At 42.8% G+C, this 17665-nt stretch overlaps 2 protein-coding genes across 2 annotated transcripts; both read right to left on the bottom strand.

The window, feature by feature from the left end:
- On the bottom strand, window positions 1-1308 carry LOC133542157 (trace amine-associated receptor 1-like). The gene has a single exon (XM_061886035.1). It carries the CDS (start codon window positions 1306-1308, stop codon window positions 325-327), a length of 984 nt encoding a protein of 327 aa, XP_061742019.1. The 3' UTR covers window positions 1-324.
- Window positions 1309-16464: 15156 nt separating this feature from the next.
- LOC133542134 (trace amine-associated receptor 1-like) lies at window positions 16465-17665 on the bottom strand. The gene has a single exon (XM_061885992.1). It carries the CDS (start codon window positions 17542-17544, stop codon window positions 16573-16575), a length of 972 nt encoding a protein of 323 aa, XP_061741976.1. The 5' UTR covers window positions 17545-17665; the 3' UTR covers window positions 16465-16572.

Below are 17665 nucleotides of genomic sequence, written 5' to 3'. Positions count from 1 at the left end.
TCAGCTGGAACGAGTTGTCTAATCACCTGTCTCTTTATCCGGAGCGCTGGAGACCATTAGAGGCCCAGGAAAACCCCCACAGGAGAGACGCTGGCCAGAACGCCTCTGAAAAGCAAAGGACTGAAAAAGAAAAAGACTCTGAGAGAAAGGGAAGACTTTGAGACAAAGAAAGACAAAGAAAAAGACTTTGTAAACTTGGAACTCCGTCTGGCCAAGAACGAACCCTCCAGACGTGTCACAGTCTCAATCACAGTCACAGATTAGCTTCGGAGTTACAATTGCGACAAGCATTATTCTGTGTTAGCCTTCACAGAAGAACTTAAGTTAAAAGAGTTTGGTGTTAGCAAAACCAGCCTGAAGTATTTTCCCGGTCATGATGAGTTTAAAAGCTGTTCTAAACCAGCTGTAAAAGAAGGCATAGATGAAGGGGTTAAGCATGGAATTGGAGAGGGTCAGCCAGTTCAGTGTCTCTATCACAACGACGGGCGTGGTACGATAAGTGAAAGGCTGAAAGATTATACAGACAAAGTACGGCGTCCAACATAGAATAAAAACTCCCATCACGGTAGCCAATGTTTTGGTGGCTTTCCTCTCCATCTTACTGATGCCTCCTGACTTTGAGTTGTGGATGACTCGTGCTTGTCTCTGCGCCGCGAGAAATATCCTCAAGTAGATGCTGAGCATGACGATGACTGGGATGTAAAAGGAGAATATGCACGCCAGAGTGGTGGATATCAGTGCGTCCATTAAACAGCTGCCTTCACATTTGCCTTGATTAAATCCCGCCACCGTGATTCCGATTCCTATCAGTGCCGGAAGCCCCCAGCTTACCAGGACCATAGTGCCGACAACACGGTGGCTGATTTTGCTCCGGTACGTCAGGGGCTGGCACACTGCGTGGTATCTGTCGACAGAAACGCAGCACAGGTTCAAAATGGACGCCGTGCTCAGCGTGACGTCGAAGGTACCTCGGATTTTACACAACAGGCCTTCGTGATGCCAGCAGGAGAACACGGTGAAAGCCATACTGAAAGGGAAAACCAGAATCCCCACGAGCAGGTCGGCCACAGCTAGAGACAGAATGAGGTAGTTAGTCGGACTGTGTAGCTGTCGGAAACAAACCACGGCGATTATCACGAGAAGGTTCCCGCATACGGTGCAAAGTGACAAGAAACCGAGAAAAACATACAAAGCCAGGCACGCAACTGAAGGGTGACTTGCAAATATGTAAGTTGTATTATCTAAGGTGTAGCAGGGGTGGATGTCATCCAAAACCTTGGTCTTGTTGACCGTCATCTCTTCTTCCATCCCTGTGGATTCCTGGAATCAAACACAAAAATTGCTGAAAAGCACACAACACCATCAGGAACACAACATAAGACAAACTCTTACCAAGTCCTCCGGAGCGTCAATGTTGCTCTCAGTTTCCGTGGATCCCTTTTTCAACTTCCACATAATTAACATAATTCATGCAAATATTTCTCGGCCAATCATTTTGCATTCGTTGATGACCGCACGTTTCAGTGTTTTGAGTAGTCTCGAAACTAGTTTGATGCTTGAGGCGGAGACATGGTAAGTACCTTTTACACAGTACCAACCCCCAAAAGATCAGCCAAGCCCTCGGCCCACACTGTGGACTTTAAAGCCCCACTCAAGAACTTTCATTTTGGCGTCGCCAGTGGACCAAAGCGGTAGTGTGTTGCCAGAAGACGACCGCATTTCCCATGATGCTTAGCGCATATAGCGTCACATTGACATGATGTCTGCTGTAATATTGCCACAAATATCAGGTCTCTAATGGCTATGCTGATGTGAAATAGCAGACACTATCAAGAATATATTGAGGCGGATGCAGGTCCGAAGCAAAGAAAGACCGGCGAGAGTTTTTTTGAAGGAAGTAGTGTGGAATTATCAAGCTGGTGGCTATTTATTGCTACCACGCACAGTTACGATAGCTAACATAAGCATTATCATTTTGATTTGAGCATCGGAAGTCACTTAGTAGTTTAGCCGGAACAGAGCCAAGGCAGCTTTGGCCTGAAATCCCTCGTCTTTGAGGTCACGCCAGCGAATGAAAGCCGGGCCTATGACGATCCTGACTGTCCTTTTAGCTCAGTGTTTTTATTTTTGTCTCCTCCGGCAAAACTTTTCGTTTCTTTGGTTGTTTTGGAGCTTCAGCCATGAAGGCAGTAATTGCACGTAGGCGTTCTTAATTTTTCTTCTTTTAGTTTTCTGGCAGCACACAGGTGTTTGCAATGACTTCCGTCTTTTTATTGAATGGGGAAAGGAGAAGTGACAAAAAGCAAGTCAGCATATTTGTAGTTATCTGTGTGGCAGAAAACCCCTTCCTCAAAGTCGCTAATTGCCAGTGGGAGCGATACAGATGCCCCCAGGCCACGACAGAGGTGTCATTCAATTAGTTGTAAGTCCATGTACAAACCCCGTTTCCATATGAGTTGGGAAATTGTGTTAGATGTAAATATAAACGGAATACAATGATTTGCAAATCATTTTCAACCCATATTCAGTTGAATGCACTACAAAGACAAGATATTTGATGTTCAAACTCATACACTTTAGTTTGAAAATAATAATTAACTTAGAATTCCATGGCTGCAACACGTGCCAAAGTAGTTGGGAAAGGGCATGTTCACCACTGTGTTACATCAGCTTTTCTTTTGACAACACTCAATAAATGTTTGGGAACTGAAGAAACTAATTGTTGAATCTTTGAAAGTGGAATTCTTTCCAATTCTTGTTTTATGTAGAGCTTCAGTCGTTCAACAGTCCGGGGTCTCCGCTGTCGTATTTTACGCTTAATAATGTGCCACACATTTTTGATGGGAGACAGGTCTAGACTGCAGGCGGGCCAGGAAAGTACCCGCACTCTTTTTTTATGAAGCCACGCTGTTGTAACACGTGCTAAATGTGGCTTGGATTGTCTTGCTGAAATAAGCAGGGGAGTCCATGAAAAAGACGGCGTATAGATGGCAACATATGTTGTTCTAAAACCTGTATGTACCATTCTGCATTAATGGTGCCTTCACAGATGTGTAAGTTACCCATACCTTGGGCACGAATGCACCCCCATACCATCACAGATGCTGGCTTTTGAACTTTGTATCGATAGCAGTCTGGATGGTTCGCTTCCCCTTTGGTCCGGATGACACAATGTCAAATATTTCCAAAAACAACTTAAAGTGTTGACTCATCAGACCACAGAACACTTTTCCACTTTGCATCAGTCCATCTTAGATGAACGCGGGCCCAGAGAAACCGGTGGCATTTTCTGGATGTTGTTGATAAATGGCTTTTGCTTTTCATAGTAGAGCTTTAACTTGTACTTACAGATGTAGCAACAAACTGTATTTAGTGACAGTGGTTTTCTGAAGTGTTCCTGAGCCCATGTGGTGATATCCTTTAGAGATTGATGTCGGTTTTTGATACAGTGCCGTCTGAGGGATCGAAGGTCACGGTCATTTAATGTTGGTTTCCGGCCATGCTGCTTATGTGGAGTGATTTCTCCAGGTTCTCTGAACATTTTGATGATATTATGGACCGTAAATGTTGGAATCCCTAAATTTCTTGCAATTGCACTTTGAGAAATGTTGTTCTTAAACTGTTTGACTATTTGCTCACGCAGTTGTGGACAAAGGGGTGTACCTCGCCCCATCCTTTCTTGTGAAAGACTGAGCATTTTTTGGGAAGCAGTTTTTATACCCAATCATGGCACCCACCTGTTCCCAATTAGCCTGCACACCTGTGGGATGTTCCAAATAAGTGTTTGATGAGCATTCCTCAACTTTATCAGTATTTGTTGCCACCTTTCTCAACTTCTTTGTCACGTGTTGCTGGCATCAAATTCTAAAGTTAATGATTATTTGCAAAAAGAAAATGTTTATCAGTTTGAACATCAAATATGTTGTCTTTGTAGCATATTCAACTGAATATGGGTTGAAAAGGATTTGCAAATCATTGTATTCTGTTTATATTTACATCTAACACAATTTCCCAACTCATATGGAAACGGGGTTTGTAATAACATCATGTGGTTTATTCTGTACATATGTAGCATCATCTATACAGAGACAAAGAATTGCTATTGCGACATCCAGTGGACATATTTAGAACAGCAGTTTCATTCATCCAAACATTTCAGGTTAATTTTTAGACTTAGCAAACTCATCCTGTGGGCCGGATAAAAACCTGTTTGCAGGCGTGATCCGGGCCCTCGGGCCGCGTGTTTGACACCCCTGCCCTAGAGGCTAGTTTTGCGGTAATCTTTTGAATTTTTTTACTATTAATTTTTAAAGTATTTTTCTTGTTTTCATTTTTGTTTTTGGTGACTTCAGTGGATGTCAACAAAATAATTATTTGTAATTATTACACATTTGCATTATACAGTCGCGATCAAAAGTTAACATAAACTTTTGTTTAATCTGACATCACACTGACAAAGATAAGAGCTTCTGGAGGAAAGTTCTGTGGTCAGATGAAACAAAAATTGAGCTGTTTGGCCACAATACCCGGTGATATGTTTGGAGGAGAAAAGGTGAGGCCTTTCATCCCAGGAACACTATTCCTACCGTCAAACATGGTGGTGGTAGTATTATGCTCTGGGCCTGTTTTGCTGCCAATGGAACTGGTGCTTTACAGAGAGTAAATGGGACAATAAAAAAGGATGATTACCTCCAAATTCTTCAAGACAACCTAAAATTATCAGCCTGGAGGTTGGGTCTTGGACGCAGTTGGGTGTTCCAACAGGACAATGACCCCAAACACACATCGAAAATGGTAAAGGAGTGGCTAAATCAGGCTAGAATTAATGTTTTAGAATGGCCTTCCCAAATTCTGTGTGGACAATGCTGAAGAAACAAGTCCATGTCAGAAAACCAACAAATTTAGCTGATTTGCACCAATTTTGTTAAGAGGAGTGGTCAACAATTCAACCAGAAGCTTGCCAAAAGCTTGTGGATGGCTACCAAAAGCGCCTTATTGTAGATAAACTTGCCAAGGGACATGTTAGCAAATATTAACATTGCTGTCTGTATACTTTTGACCCAGCAAATTTGGTCACATTTTCAGTCGACCCATAACAATTTCATAAAAAAAAAACAAGCTTTAAGAATTGTTAAGTACGTGCTCCAATCACTCTATCACAAAAAAATAAGACTTGTCGAAATTATTGAAAACTCAAAACAGCCTTGACCATGGGTGTCAAACTCTGGCCCCCGGGCCAAATTTGGCCCGCCGTTTAATTTCATTTGGCCCTTGAGGCAATATCAAATTAACATTAGAGCTGGCCCGCTGGTAACACCACGTTCACCGCTAATACTCATACTTGCCAACCCTCCCGATTTTTCCCGGAGACTCCCGAAGTTTAGTGCCCTTCCTGAAAGTCTCTCTGGGCAACCATTCTCCCGATTTCCACCCGGACAACAATATTGGGACCCTTTAGCGTCCTCTACAACCTGTCATCACGTCCTCTTTTCCTCCATATAAACAGAGTGCTGGCCAAGTCACAAAATATATGCAGCTTTCACACACACATACTTGGTGAACAGCCATACAGGTCACACTGAGGGTGGCCGTATAAACAACTTTAACACTGTTACAAATATGCGCCACACTGTGAACCCACACCAAACAAGAATGACAAAACACATTTCGGGAGAACACCCGCACCGTAACACAACATAAACACAACAGAACAAATACCCAGGACCCATTGCAGCACTAACTCTTTCGGAATGCTACAATACCACCAAACCCCGCCCACCTAATTTCTATTTTATTTTCAAATTTATTAGCCTGCGGAAAAAGTTAATGTTGATATCTACCTCAGAAGGCTGCAAATAGAAAAGAGGCGTTAATTTTTTAAATTACGTTTTATTTATTATACCACTGATGTTTTTTCGTTTGTTTTCTGAAAGTTGATTTTGCACTATTATGTTATATAAGCTCTGCCTGTTCCATAGGAGGAAGCCGGAGCACCCGGAGGGAACCCACGCAGTCACGGGGAGAACATGCAAACTCCACACAGAAAGATCCCGAGCCCGGGATTGAACCCAGGATTACTCAGGACCTTCGTATTGTGAGGCAGATGCACTCACCCCCGTCCCACTGTGCTGCCCTATGTTAAGCCTTGCTTGTTAAATATTCATTGCAAAACTTGTTTGGGTCCCTATTTAAAGGTTAATTTGTTCAACCTTGGCCCGCGGCTTTGTTCAGTTTTAAATTTTGGCCCACTCTGTGTTTGAGTTTGACACCCTTGGCCTTGACATTATGTTCTTTACAAGTGTATGTCAACGTTTGACCGCGACTGTATTTTGCAAGTATTGTAAGTGATGTGTGTAGTTTGCATATTGACACTACCCTTGCTAACTTCCATCCATCCATCCATCTGTTTCCGCTTATCCGAGGTGGGGTCGCGGGGGCAGCAGCCTAAGCAGGGTAGCCCAGACTTCCCTCTCCACAGCCACTTGGTCCAGCTCCTCCCGAGGGATCCCGAGGCGTTCCCAGGCCAGCCGTGAGACATAGGCTCACACCTAGCAGGCTCCACTCCTGGGGGTGCCCTTCCGTCAATTCTGCGGCTTAATTTGACTCAACAAGGGGAACCTTAACTAGGATTGACAGATTGATGGCTCTTTCTTGATTCTGTCAGTGTTCTCAACACGTGTCCCGGGTCTTCCCCGTGGCCTCCTACCGGTCCGACGTGCCCTAAACACCTCCCTAGGGAGGCGTTCGGGTGGCATCCTGACCAGATGCCCGAACCACATTATTTGGCTCCTCTCGATACGGAGGAGCAGCGGAGTTACTTTGAGCTCCCCCCGGATGACGGAGATTCTCGCCCTATCTCTAAGGGAGAGCCCCGCTACACGGCGGAGGAAACTCATTTCAGCCGCTTGTACTCGCAATTTTGTCCTTTCGGTCATGACCCAAAGCTCATGACCATAGGTGAGGATGGGAACGTAGATCAACCGGTAAATTGAGAGCTTTGCCTTCCGGCTCAGCTCCTTCTTCACCACAACGGATCGATACAGCGTCCGCACTACTGAAGACGCCGCACCGATCCGCCTGTCGATCTCACGATCCACTCCTCCCTCACTCGTGAACAAGACTCCTAAGTACTTGAACTCCTCCACTTGAGGCAAGATCTCCTCTCCAACCTTGCCACCTACTGCGATAAAATGTTTGAGGAATTCAAAAGTGCTGTATGGATATTACAATTATTTTGAAAAGGTTTTAAAGACTGTAAAAAGTAGAGATGTTCGATAACATCAGACTGCCGATATTATCAGCCGATAAATGCTTTAAAATGTATTATCGGAAATTATCGGTATCGGTTTTTGAATTATCGGTATCGGTTTCAAAAAGTAAAATTTATGACTTTTTAAAATGCCGCTGTGTACACGGACGTAGGGAGAAGTACAGATCGCTAATAAACCTTGAACCAGGGGTCACCAACGCGGTGCCCGCGGGCACCAGGTAGCCCATAAGGACCAGATGAGTCGCCCCCTGGCCTGTTCTAAAAATAGCTCAAATACCAGCACTTACCAGTGAGCTGACTCAATTTTTTTTTTATTTTATTCATTTGCTAGCAAGCTGGTCTCACTTTACTCGACATTTTTAATTCTAAGAGAGACAAAACTCAAATAGAATTTGAAAATCCAAGAAAATATTTTAAAGACTTGGTCTTCACTTGTTTAAATAAATTCATTAATTTTTTTACTTTGCTTCTTATAACTTTCAGAAAGACAATTTTAGAGAAAAAAAATGCAACCTTAAAAATGATTTTAGGATTTTTAAACACATATACCTTTTTACCTTTTAAATTCCTTTCTCTTCTTTCCTGAAAATTTAAAATCAATGTTCAAGTATTTGTTTTTTTTTTATTGTAAAGAATAATAAATACATTTTAATTTAATTCTTCATTTTAGCTTCTGTTTTTTTGACAAAGAATATTTGTGAAATATATCTTCAAACTTATTATGATTAAAATTCAAAAAAAATATTCTGGCAAATCTAGAAAATCTGTAGAATCAAATTTAAATCTTATTTCAAAGTCTTTTGAATTTCTTTGAATTTTTGTTCTGGAAAATCTAGAAGAAATAATGATTTGTCTTTGTTAGAAATATAGCTTGGTCCAATTTGTTATATATTCTAACAAAGTGCAGATTGGATTTTAACCTATTTAAAACATGTCATCAAAATTTTAAAATTAATTTTAATCAGGAAAAATTACTAATGATGTTCCATAAATTCTTTTTTCAATTTTTTCAAAATGATTCGAATTAGCTAGCTTTTCTCTTCATTTTTTTTTCCGTTGAATTTTGAATTTTAAAGAGTCGAAATTGAAGATAAACTATGTTTCAACATAAAATTTTCTTTTTTCCCGTGTTTTCTCCTCTTTTAAACCGTTCAACTAAGTGTTTTTTTCATCATTTATTCTCTACAAAAAACCTTCCGTAAAAGGAAAAAAAATGTACGACGGAATGACGGACAGAAATTCCCATTTAAAAAAACAAAAACAAAAATATATATATATATACATTTATTTATTAAAGGTAAATTGAGCAAATTGGCTATTTCTGGCAATTTATTTAAGTGTGTATCAAACTGGTAGCCCTTCGCATTAATCAATACCTAAGAAGTAGTTCTTGGTTTCAAAAAGGTTGGTGACCCCTGCCGGCCCAATCATGTAATACCTATGGCTTTTCACACACACATAAGTGAATGCATGCACACTTGGTCAACAGCCATACAGGTCACACTGGGGGTGGCCGTATAAACAACTTTAACACTGTTACAAATATGTGCCACACTGTGAACCCACACCAAACAAGAATGACAAACACATTTCGGGAGAACATCCGCACCGTAACACAGCATAAACACAACAGAACAAATAACCACAAACCAGCACTAACTCTTCCGGGACATATACACCCCCCCTGCTACTCTTCACTGTGTTCCAAGCCACCAGGCTAGAGTTCTTGTCACCTCCGAGAGGAAAGCTAATGTTAACATGCGTGATAATTACGTCACACCGACTGGAACAAATGTGCCACTCTGCTGGTTGAGAGAATGGCCGTTCCAGCAACTTGAGGGTTCCAGGTTCGATCCCGGCTTCCGCCATCCTAGTCACTGCCGTTGTGTCCTTGGGCAAGACACTTCACCCACCTGCTCCCAGTGCCACCCACACTGCTTGAGGGTTCCAGGTTCGATCCCGGCTTCCGCCATCCTAGTCACTGCCTATGTGTCCTTGGGCAAGACAATTCACCCACCTGCTCCCAGTGCCACCCACATTGCTTGAGGGTTCCAGGTTCGATCCCAGCTTCCGCCATCCTAGTCACTGCCGTTGTGTCCTTGGGCAAGACACTTCACCCACCTGCTCCCAGTGCAACCCCACACTGCTTGAGGGTTCCAGGTACGGTCCTGGCTTCCGCCATCCTAGTCACTGCCGATGTGTCCTTGGGCAAGACACTTCACCCACCTGCTCCCAGTGCCACCCACATTGCTTGAGGGTTCCAGGTTCGATCCCAGCTTACGCCATCCTTATCACTGCTAATGTGTCCTTGGGCAAGACACTTCACCCACCTGCTCCCAGTGCCGCCCACATTGGTTTAAATGGCATTAAGATATTGGGTTTCACTAAGTAAAAGCGCTTTGAGTCACTAGAGAAAAGTGCTATATAAAGACAATTCACTTCACTTCACTGAAGTCAGCCAATAAGTGACCGGGCTTATCTCCTCACCAACAGCTTAAGTGAGGAGAGCAGGCGTTACAGCCTGCAACCTCCCAAACCTGAGGGACAAGGAGCTGGCCATAGGGTCATTGTTTACAAATATCAGACAGATACAGCAAAATATTAACAAAAATGGGTTTAATTTTGTGTCAGGACTTTGACTAGGATTTCTTTTGTTTCTCCGACGCAGAGGGAATTTGGGACGAGCCAGGCGTGAATGTAATTACATATTTATTGATTAATAAACAAACAGACTAAAACAAAAGGCAAACAAATGGTGCGCTCGAGGGCGGAAAACTTGCCTATGAAACAAAAGATTAGAAGCGAGGCTATAACTATAAACATGAAAGAAAAACACTTGCTTAATGGCATGAATAACTATGAACTATAAACAAAAACAGCACGATGGCATGGCTATGAACAACTAAAACAAAACACTTACTGTGACCAAAAACAAGGGGCATGAATGGCAAGGTACGCGTGGCAGGTGATCGAGGTCATGAAGGAGGTGCAGCATGGATAGGTGGGTAGGTAGCAAGTACAAGCAAAGTTCCCAGGACGAGGACGGAAACAGAATGGTATAAATAATGACTATGATAATGGTTACTAACCAGTGTGAGGCTGAGGACAGGGGTGTGACTTGGAGACCAGGTGGAAACTAATGAGTAACTATGGAAACAAACGAAACCAGGAAGTGCAAAACGGGAAACAAAACTCCAAAAAACAAAACATAACATGATCAAACATAAAACCTGATTCACAGGCATGACATTTTGCATACATGACCTGGTCTTTGTATTTACAGTAGCATCTATTGTCTGTCTTACTCATTTTGTAACCATGTTTCTTTGGCAGCGTTTTGTGTGTGTGTGTGTGTGTGTGTGTGTGTGTGTGTGTGTGTGTGTGTGTGTGTGTGTGTGTGTGCGTGTGTGTGTGTGTGTGTGTGTGTCCTGGCAATGCTGACTTAATGGGGACATCGCTCTGTTTACACAGTCACCTTTAGGGGACCTACTGGGGATCCCCAGTAAGAATGATCAGCACATTACTCCATCAATCCAGAGATTTAAAGACGTGTATGAGCTAACTGGGCAGTGGTCATTTTATCTCATTTTTTTTGTCTAGCAATAAAAGATTACAGTTGGTACAAAATGCGGCTGCTAGACTTTTGACAAGAACAAGAAAGTTTGATCACATTGCGCCTGTACTGGCTCACCTGCACTGACTTCCCGTGCACTTAAGATGTGACTTTAAGGTTTTACTACTTACGTATAAAATACTACACGGTCTAGCTCCATCCTATCTTGCCGATTGTATTGTACCATATGTCCCGGCAAGAAATCTGCGTTCAAAGGAATCCGGCTTATTAGTGATTCCCAAAGCCCCAAAAAAGTCTGCAGGCTGTAGAGCTTTTTCATTTCGGGCTCCAGTACTCTGGAATGCCCTCCCGGTAACAGTTCGAGATGCCACCTCAGTAGAAGCATTTAAGTCTCACCTTAAAACTCATTTGTATACTCTAGCCTTTAAATAGACTCCCTTTTTAGACCAGTTGATCTGCCGTTTCTTTTCTTTTTCTTCTATGTCCCACTCTCCCTTGTGGAGGGGGTCCGGTCCGATCCGGTGGCCATGTACTGCTCGCCTGTGTATCGGCTGGGGACATCTCTGCGCTGCTGATCCGCCTCCGCTTGGGATGGTTTCCTGCTGACTCCGCTGTGAACGGGACTCTCGCTGCTGTGTTGGATCCGCTTTGGACTGGACTCTCGCGACTGTGTTGGATCCATTATGGATTGAACTTTCACAGTATCATGTTAGACCCGCTCAACATCCATTGCTTTCCTCCTCTCTAAGGTTCTCATAGTCATCATTGTCACCGACGTCCCACTGGGTGTGAGTTTTCCTTGCCCTTATGTGGGCCTACCGAGGATGTCGTAGTGGTTTGTGTTGTGGTTTGTGCAGCCCTTTGAGACACTAGTGATTTAGGGCTATATAAGTAAACATTGATTGATTGATTGATTATGCCACCACAACCTGTAGACAAGGTGGTCCCCACAAGTCATGAACAAAAACTTGGTCCCCATTCCAAATAATGACCAGTATGTGTGTGTGTGTGTGTGCGTGTGTGTGTGCGTGTGTGTATGCATGCGTGCGTGTTTGTGTGCGTGTGCGTGTGTTTTTGTGTGTGTGCATGCGTGTGTGTGTGTGTGTGTCCTGGCAATGCTGACTTAATGAGGACATCGCTCTGTTTACACAGTCACTGTTAGGGGACCCACTGGGGATCCCCAGTAAGAATGATCAGCACATTACTCCATCAATCCAGAGATTTAAAGACGTGTATGAGCTAACTGGGCAGTGACCATTTTATCTAATTTTTCTATGCCCCCGCAACCTGTAGATAGATAGATAGATAGATAGATAGATAGATAGATAGATAGATAGTACTTTATTGATTCCTTCAGGAGAGTTCCTTCAGGAAAATTAAAATTCCAGCAGCTGTGTACAGAGTTGAGATCAATTTAAAGAAAAAAGTAAAAAGTAAATAATGGGGGTTTAAAAGGAAACAAAATAGAGAAATATTACAAAAAGAATAAAAACAATGGGAATAACAATATAACAGTAAAATAAGAATATAACAAGACAAAGTAGGCAGTAGTGACCATGTTATGAAAACGTATTGCACTGTTAATGTTTTGCATCTGGTGGTCCCCAGAATTCATGATCAAAACTTGGTCCCTATTCCAAATGATGACCAGTGTGTGTGTGTGTGTGTGTGTGTGTGTGTGTGTGTGTGTGTGTGTGTGTGTGTGTGTGTGTGTGTGTGTGTGCGTGTGTGTTTGTGCATGCGTGCGGTTTTGTGTGCGCGTGTGTGTGTGTGTGTGTGTGTGTGTGTGTGTGTGTGTGTGTGTGTGTGTGTGTGTGTCCTGGCAATGCTGACTTAATGGGGACATCGCTCTGTTTACACAGTCACTGTTAGGGGACCCACTGGGGATCCCCAGTAAGAATGATCAGCACATTACTCCATCAATCCAGAGATTTAAAGACGTGTATGAGCTAACTGGGCAGTGGTCATTTTATCTCATTTTTTTATGCCCCCACAACCTGTAGACAAGGTGGTCCCCACAAGTCATGAACAAAAACTTGGTCCCCATTCCAAATGATGACATGTGTGTGTCTGTGTGTGTGTGTGTGTGTGTGCGTGTGTGTGTGTTCTGGCAGTGCTTACTTAATGAGGACATCGCTCTGTTTATACAGTCACCTTTAGGAGACCCACTGGGGATCCCCAGTAGAATGATTGGCACATTACTTCATCATTTAAGAGATTTAAAGACGTGTATGAGCTAACTAGGCAGTGGCCATTTTATCTCATTTTTTTATGCCCCCACAACCTGTAGACAAGTAAAACATGTTTACTGGTTAGTTTGAGTGTGATACATTTGCACAGCAGCCCCCTCACCGGGCTGTAGCTGGTACATTTAAGTGGTGAAGGTTCCTATAAGAGGACAGCTGTAGTGCTGTATTCGGAGGATCATGTCATATTTAATTTGAACTTTTTTTTTTTTTTTAAATGGTCCTCAGTAGTCACGTACAAATTTGTGTGAATTATGCAAAATGATTGAAATTTGGTCCCCATGAACTATATTAACTCTTTTCCCCCAGGGTCTCCAGTAAGTATGATCAGCACATTACTTCATCAATTAAGAGATTTAACGATGTATATGAGCTAAGTGGGCCGTGGCCATTTCACCTAATTTTTGTATGCCCCCACAACCTGTAGAAAGGGTGGTCCCCACAAGTCACGAACAAAAACTTGGTCCCCATTCCAAATGATGACCTGCGTGTGTGTGTGTGCGTGTGTGTGTTTTCGCACACAGCAGCTCTCACACAACACGTTGATGACAATTCACATGCAGCTTACCCCTACCGAGCATATTATTCGAGTCTGGTGTCTGAACAATCACTTAAGACATCTTTTTCCAGATATAACTTTTTTAAAGGCAGACCATGAATTGATTAACGTGGACCCCAACTTAAACAAGTTGAAAAACTTATTCGGGTGTTACCATTTACTTGTCAATTGTACAAAATATGTACTGAACTGTGCAATCTACTAATAAACGTATCAACCAATCAATCAATCAATCAAAGACCTGTACCAGGTAGGTAAATGATAAATGGGTTGTACTTGTATAGCGCTTTTCTACCTTCAAGGTACTCAAAGCGCTTTGACACTACTTCCACATTTACCCATTCACACACACATTCACACACTGATGGAGGGAGCTGCCATGCAAGGCGCCAACCAGCACCCATCAGGAGCAAGGGTGAAGTGTCTTGCTCAGGACACAACGGACGTGACGAGGTTGGTACTAGGTGGGAATTGAACCAGGGACGCTCGGGTTGCGCACGGCTACTCTCCCACTGGGCCACACCGTCCCTGGTGTAGGTAGGTAGGTCTTTATTGTCATTGCAACAAGTACAACGAAACTTTGTTTTCAGCACAAAACCGTTCAAGCTTAGACAAACAAACAGTGTACAGGGTTACAGAAGAAGAACGCTGATGGGTCGCCATAAGTCGCCCCGTAAAAGATGGGAAAAAGGTCAACGCTGGGGAAGGATGAGTAAAAAAATAGAATCCAGACTGGGCTCCTAAGGGGGCCCAGTTTGGAGTGAGAAAACACTTCCATAGCAAAGCACATATACATATTACAACATACATCTCGAGATATCTAGCAACAGAGGGAAGGTAGTTCAAAGTCATGGTGGTAGGTCGCAGCTCTCAGACGCTGACCATCCATTCATCTGTTGTGTTCAGAGGGAAGGAGGCGACAACCAGGACAGAACTGCTGTTTTTCAAAGTTTATTTTAAACCTTTGATGAATACGTGACATGCGTATGCTACTCTAAGTGAATGAGTGTGCCTATGTGTAATATTAATAATGTAAATGTTACCAAGCTTTTGTTGTCTGTGAGTGTTGGTTGTAATCTTTCGTCGAATCACGAGGGGAAAGACGAAGAGGCAGTTCGTGGACAGGCAATGGGTCGTGGGGAGGAGCGAGGCAGTGTAGTCTGGGTCCGAGCAGGGAGGTCGTGGATCGAGGGGGGCAGTCAGGAATCCGGTTGGATGTCGAAGGACAAGGCTTGATCACGGAAGGCAGGGGAGTCACTGTGAATACACAAAGGGACATGAACAGGATACACAGAGAGAGAGCAAAGCAAAGATGAGGAAATCACAGGGAAGGGAATGCCAGACGTGAAGCTTACGGGAAGGTTAGCGACGTTCTGGCAAAGGTTCCTCGGGTCTGCTGGGCTTTATGCCGCTCCCTTTCATCAAGTTCAGGTGTGTCGATTACTTGATTGACTACAGGCTTGTTGCTGCGCGGGCGTGCTGCGCTCAGCACGAGTGGGGAGGTGTCTGAGTGCACTGTCAACGGAGCGCGTCTTGGCGCGCTGTCAGCAGAGGCGGCCACAGCTCCAGCCGCCGAGGAAACGCGGGTTCGACTTTGCGTCATGACATCATCACCCCTACGGGATTTGCGTTGAGGGTGTTGGATTGGGGGATTGGGGGATGGGGGATGTATGTGTGGCGTATATTTTAAAACGGAAAATAACAGATCTGAGACCCGGTGTTTGTAATGTGTTGAAAATGAAAATGGCGGCTGTATTACCTTGGAGACGTCACGTTCTGACGTCATCACCACATGAGCGATAAACAAAAAGGCGTTTAATTCGCCAAAATTCACCCATTTAGAGTTCGGAAATCGGTTAAAAAAATATATGGTCTTTTTTTCTGCACCATCAAGGTATATATTGACGCTTACATAGGTCTGGTGATAATGTTCCCCTTTAAAAGTGGCCTAAGGTAAGCATGACTCGGAACGTTTTCTACATTGAACCCACAGAAGACGTGGCCTTTCCAACCACTAAGAATAAACAAATCCCGCCCCCCAACAGACTGACACAACTTGAAAAAAAAAAAGGATGGATCATCAGGACATTGTGCAGTGACACATTCTTCCAAAGGTACACTATATGCATGAACAGTTTTTTTGGTCACGTTTTATCAGTCTTTGTTTTCTCACAAATAATGCAAAAGCATATGTGTGCATTATTCTCTGTGGGTTAAAGACATTATAGCAAACAAAGGTATGACTTAATTTCTTACTCTTCTTTTATTTTCACACACATATTTTGTATGGTCACTTGCAGGTAAAGCTGCCCAGAAAAGGCGAGTCTGGACACAGAAATAGGTGAAGGCTGTCGAGAAGCACAGGAAGCGATTCATCCCTTCTGGTATTGTAACAAGAAAGAGTGACTGTTTAGAATGTTTGAGGGGCCGAACCGGAAGTTCTCCAAAACCGGGAATGGCAAGCATTGAAGTTCAATGTGTACAACTGCATTACGGCATACAAAAGGGGATTAAAGCTAAAATGGTAGATTAAGAAATAATCAACCAGACTGGTTAGGTAGAACAGTTTTTTAATGTTCTTTATGTTCAATGTTGTTCAAAATAAAAAGTAAAAACGAAAGCTTTAATGGGTTTTCTTGAGAAGTGAAACGTGTGTTATCCTGGCATTAATAGTACTGTAATTCTGTCTGGTATCCATCCTTAGTTGAAACTACAAACGTTTGTAATATAATTTTTCCCTTGTCTCCACAAGTGATGATCAAATTCCAAATGATAACCAGTAGGTGTGTGTGTGTGTGTGTGTGTGTGTGTGTGTGTGTGTGTGTGTGTGTGTGTGTGCTGCCCTTCCCGCCATGGCAAACACAGCAGCTCTCATGCAACATGTTGATGACAATTCTCGGGCAGCTTACCCATATCCAGCACATTATTCAAGTCTGGTATTTGAAAAATCACGTAAACATATTTGTCCAGATATAACTATTTTAAAAGCAGACCTGTACCAGCTGTAAAAGAAAGCGTAAATAAAAGGGTTGAGCATTGAATTTGACATTACCAACCAGGAAAGAACATCAAGTACTACAAATGACACTGAGATTCTGTTAACAAACACAATCATTAAACATAAAAAGAAAGGACAACAACAGAGTAAGAAGGCGCTCAAAACTATAGCCAGAGTTTTAGTGGCCTTTCTCTCCATCTTCCTGACAGTTGATCCTGGTGTCCTGCTGTGATAGGTTCTGTTTTGGATGCTGCGTGCCTGTTTATGTGCTACAAAGAAGATTTTTGCATATATACACATCACTATGATCATAGGAAGGAAAAAGGTTAAAATGGGTCCTGAAACATTCACATTAACAACATAAATATAACATTTTTCTCCACATTTTGCATAATTTACTTCTGCAATCACAAAGCCGACAGACAGTAGAAATGAAAAACTCCAACTCAACAAGATCATGAACACAACGACACTAACAGTGATTGCAGTTTTATATACCAGAGGTTTGCACACTGCGTAGTATCTGTCTATAGAAATACACATTAAATTCAGAATAGAAGCCGTGGTCAGTGTTACTTCAATGCATTGTTGCGCGAGACAGACCAAACCTCCGTGGATCTGACAATAATCTCTGTTGAATTCACTGCTGAGAGGAATGATTAAAAGACCAACAAGTAAGTCGGACACAGCCAGAGAGAGAATGAGATAGTTAGTAGGAGTGTGAAGCTGTTTGAAATAAATGACAGACATGATTATGAGGAGGTTTCCACATATGATGACAACACATATCAAGAAAGGGAATATTCTCAGTAAAACACAGGAAACATATGGTTGACAGGAAATTATGACCTCAGTTTGGTTGCCTTCTGGTGCCATGTTTCTGTACCTGAAAGTCATCTCAGTTATCAATAGGGCAGATTAGATCAGATCAGATACTAAGTGCAAACGATCCTATCAGTCATTTTCAGTGTGGCATACTGCACCTGTCTTGGATGACAACTTCATCGACTGTTGAAGT

The sequence above is a fragment of the Nerophis ophidion genome, linkage group LG24, assembly GCF_033978795.1.
Source record: "Nerophis ophidion isolate RoL-2023_Sa linkage group LG24, RoL_Noph_v1.0, whole genome shotgun sequence".
NCBI lineage: Eukaryota > Metazoa > Chordata > Actinopteri > Syngnathiformes > Syngnathidae > Nerophis > Nerophis ophidion.
This window is presented reverse-complemented; position numbering and strand designations above follow the sequence as displayed.

What these genes read in the sequence shown, in the direction of transcription:
- LOC133542134 (XM_061885992.1), bottom strand. Translation starts at nt 17,544, where the DNA reads ATGACTTTCAGGTACAGAAACATGGCACCAGAAGGCAACCAAACTGAG.
- LOC133542157 (XM_061886035.1), bottom strand. Translation starts at nt 1,308, where the DNA reads ATGGAAGAAGAGATGACGGTCAACAAGACCAAGGTTTTGGATGACATC.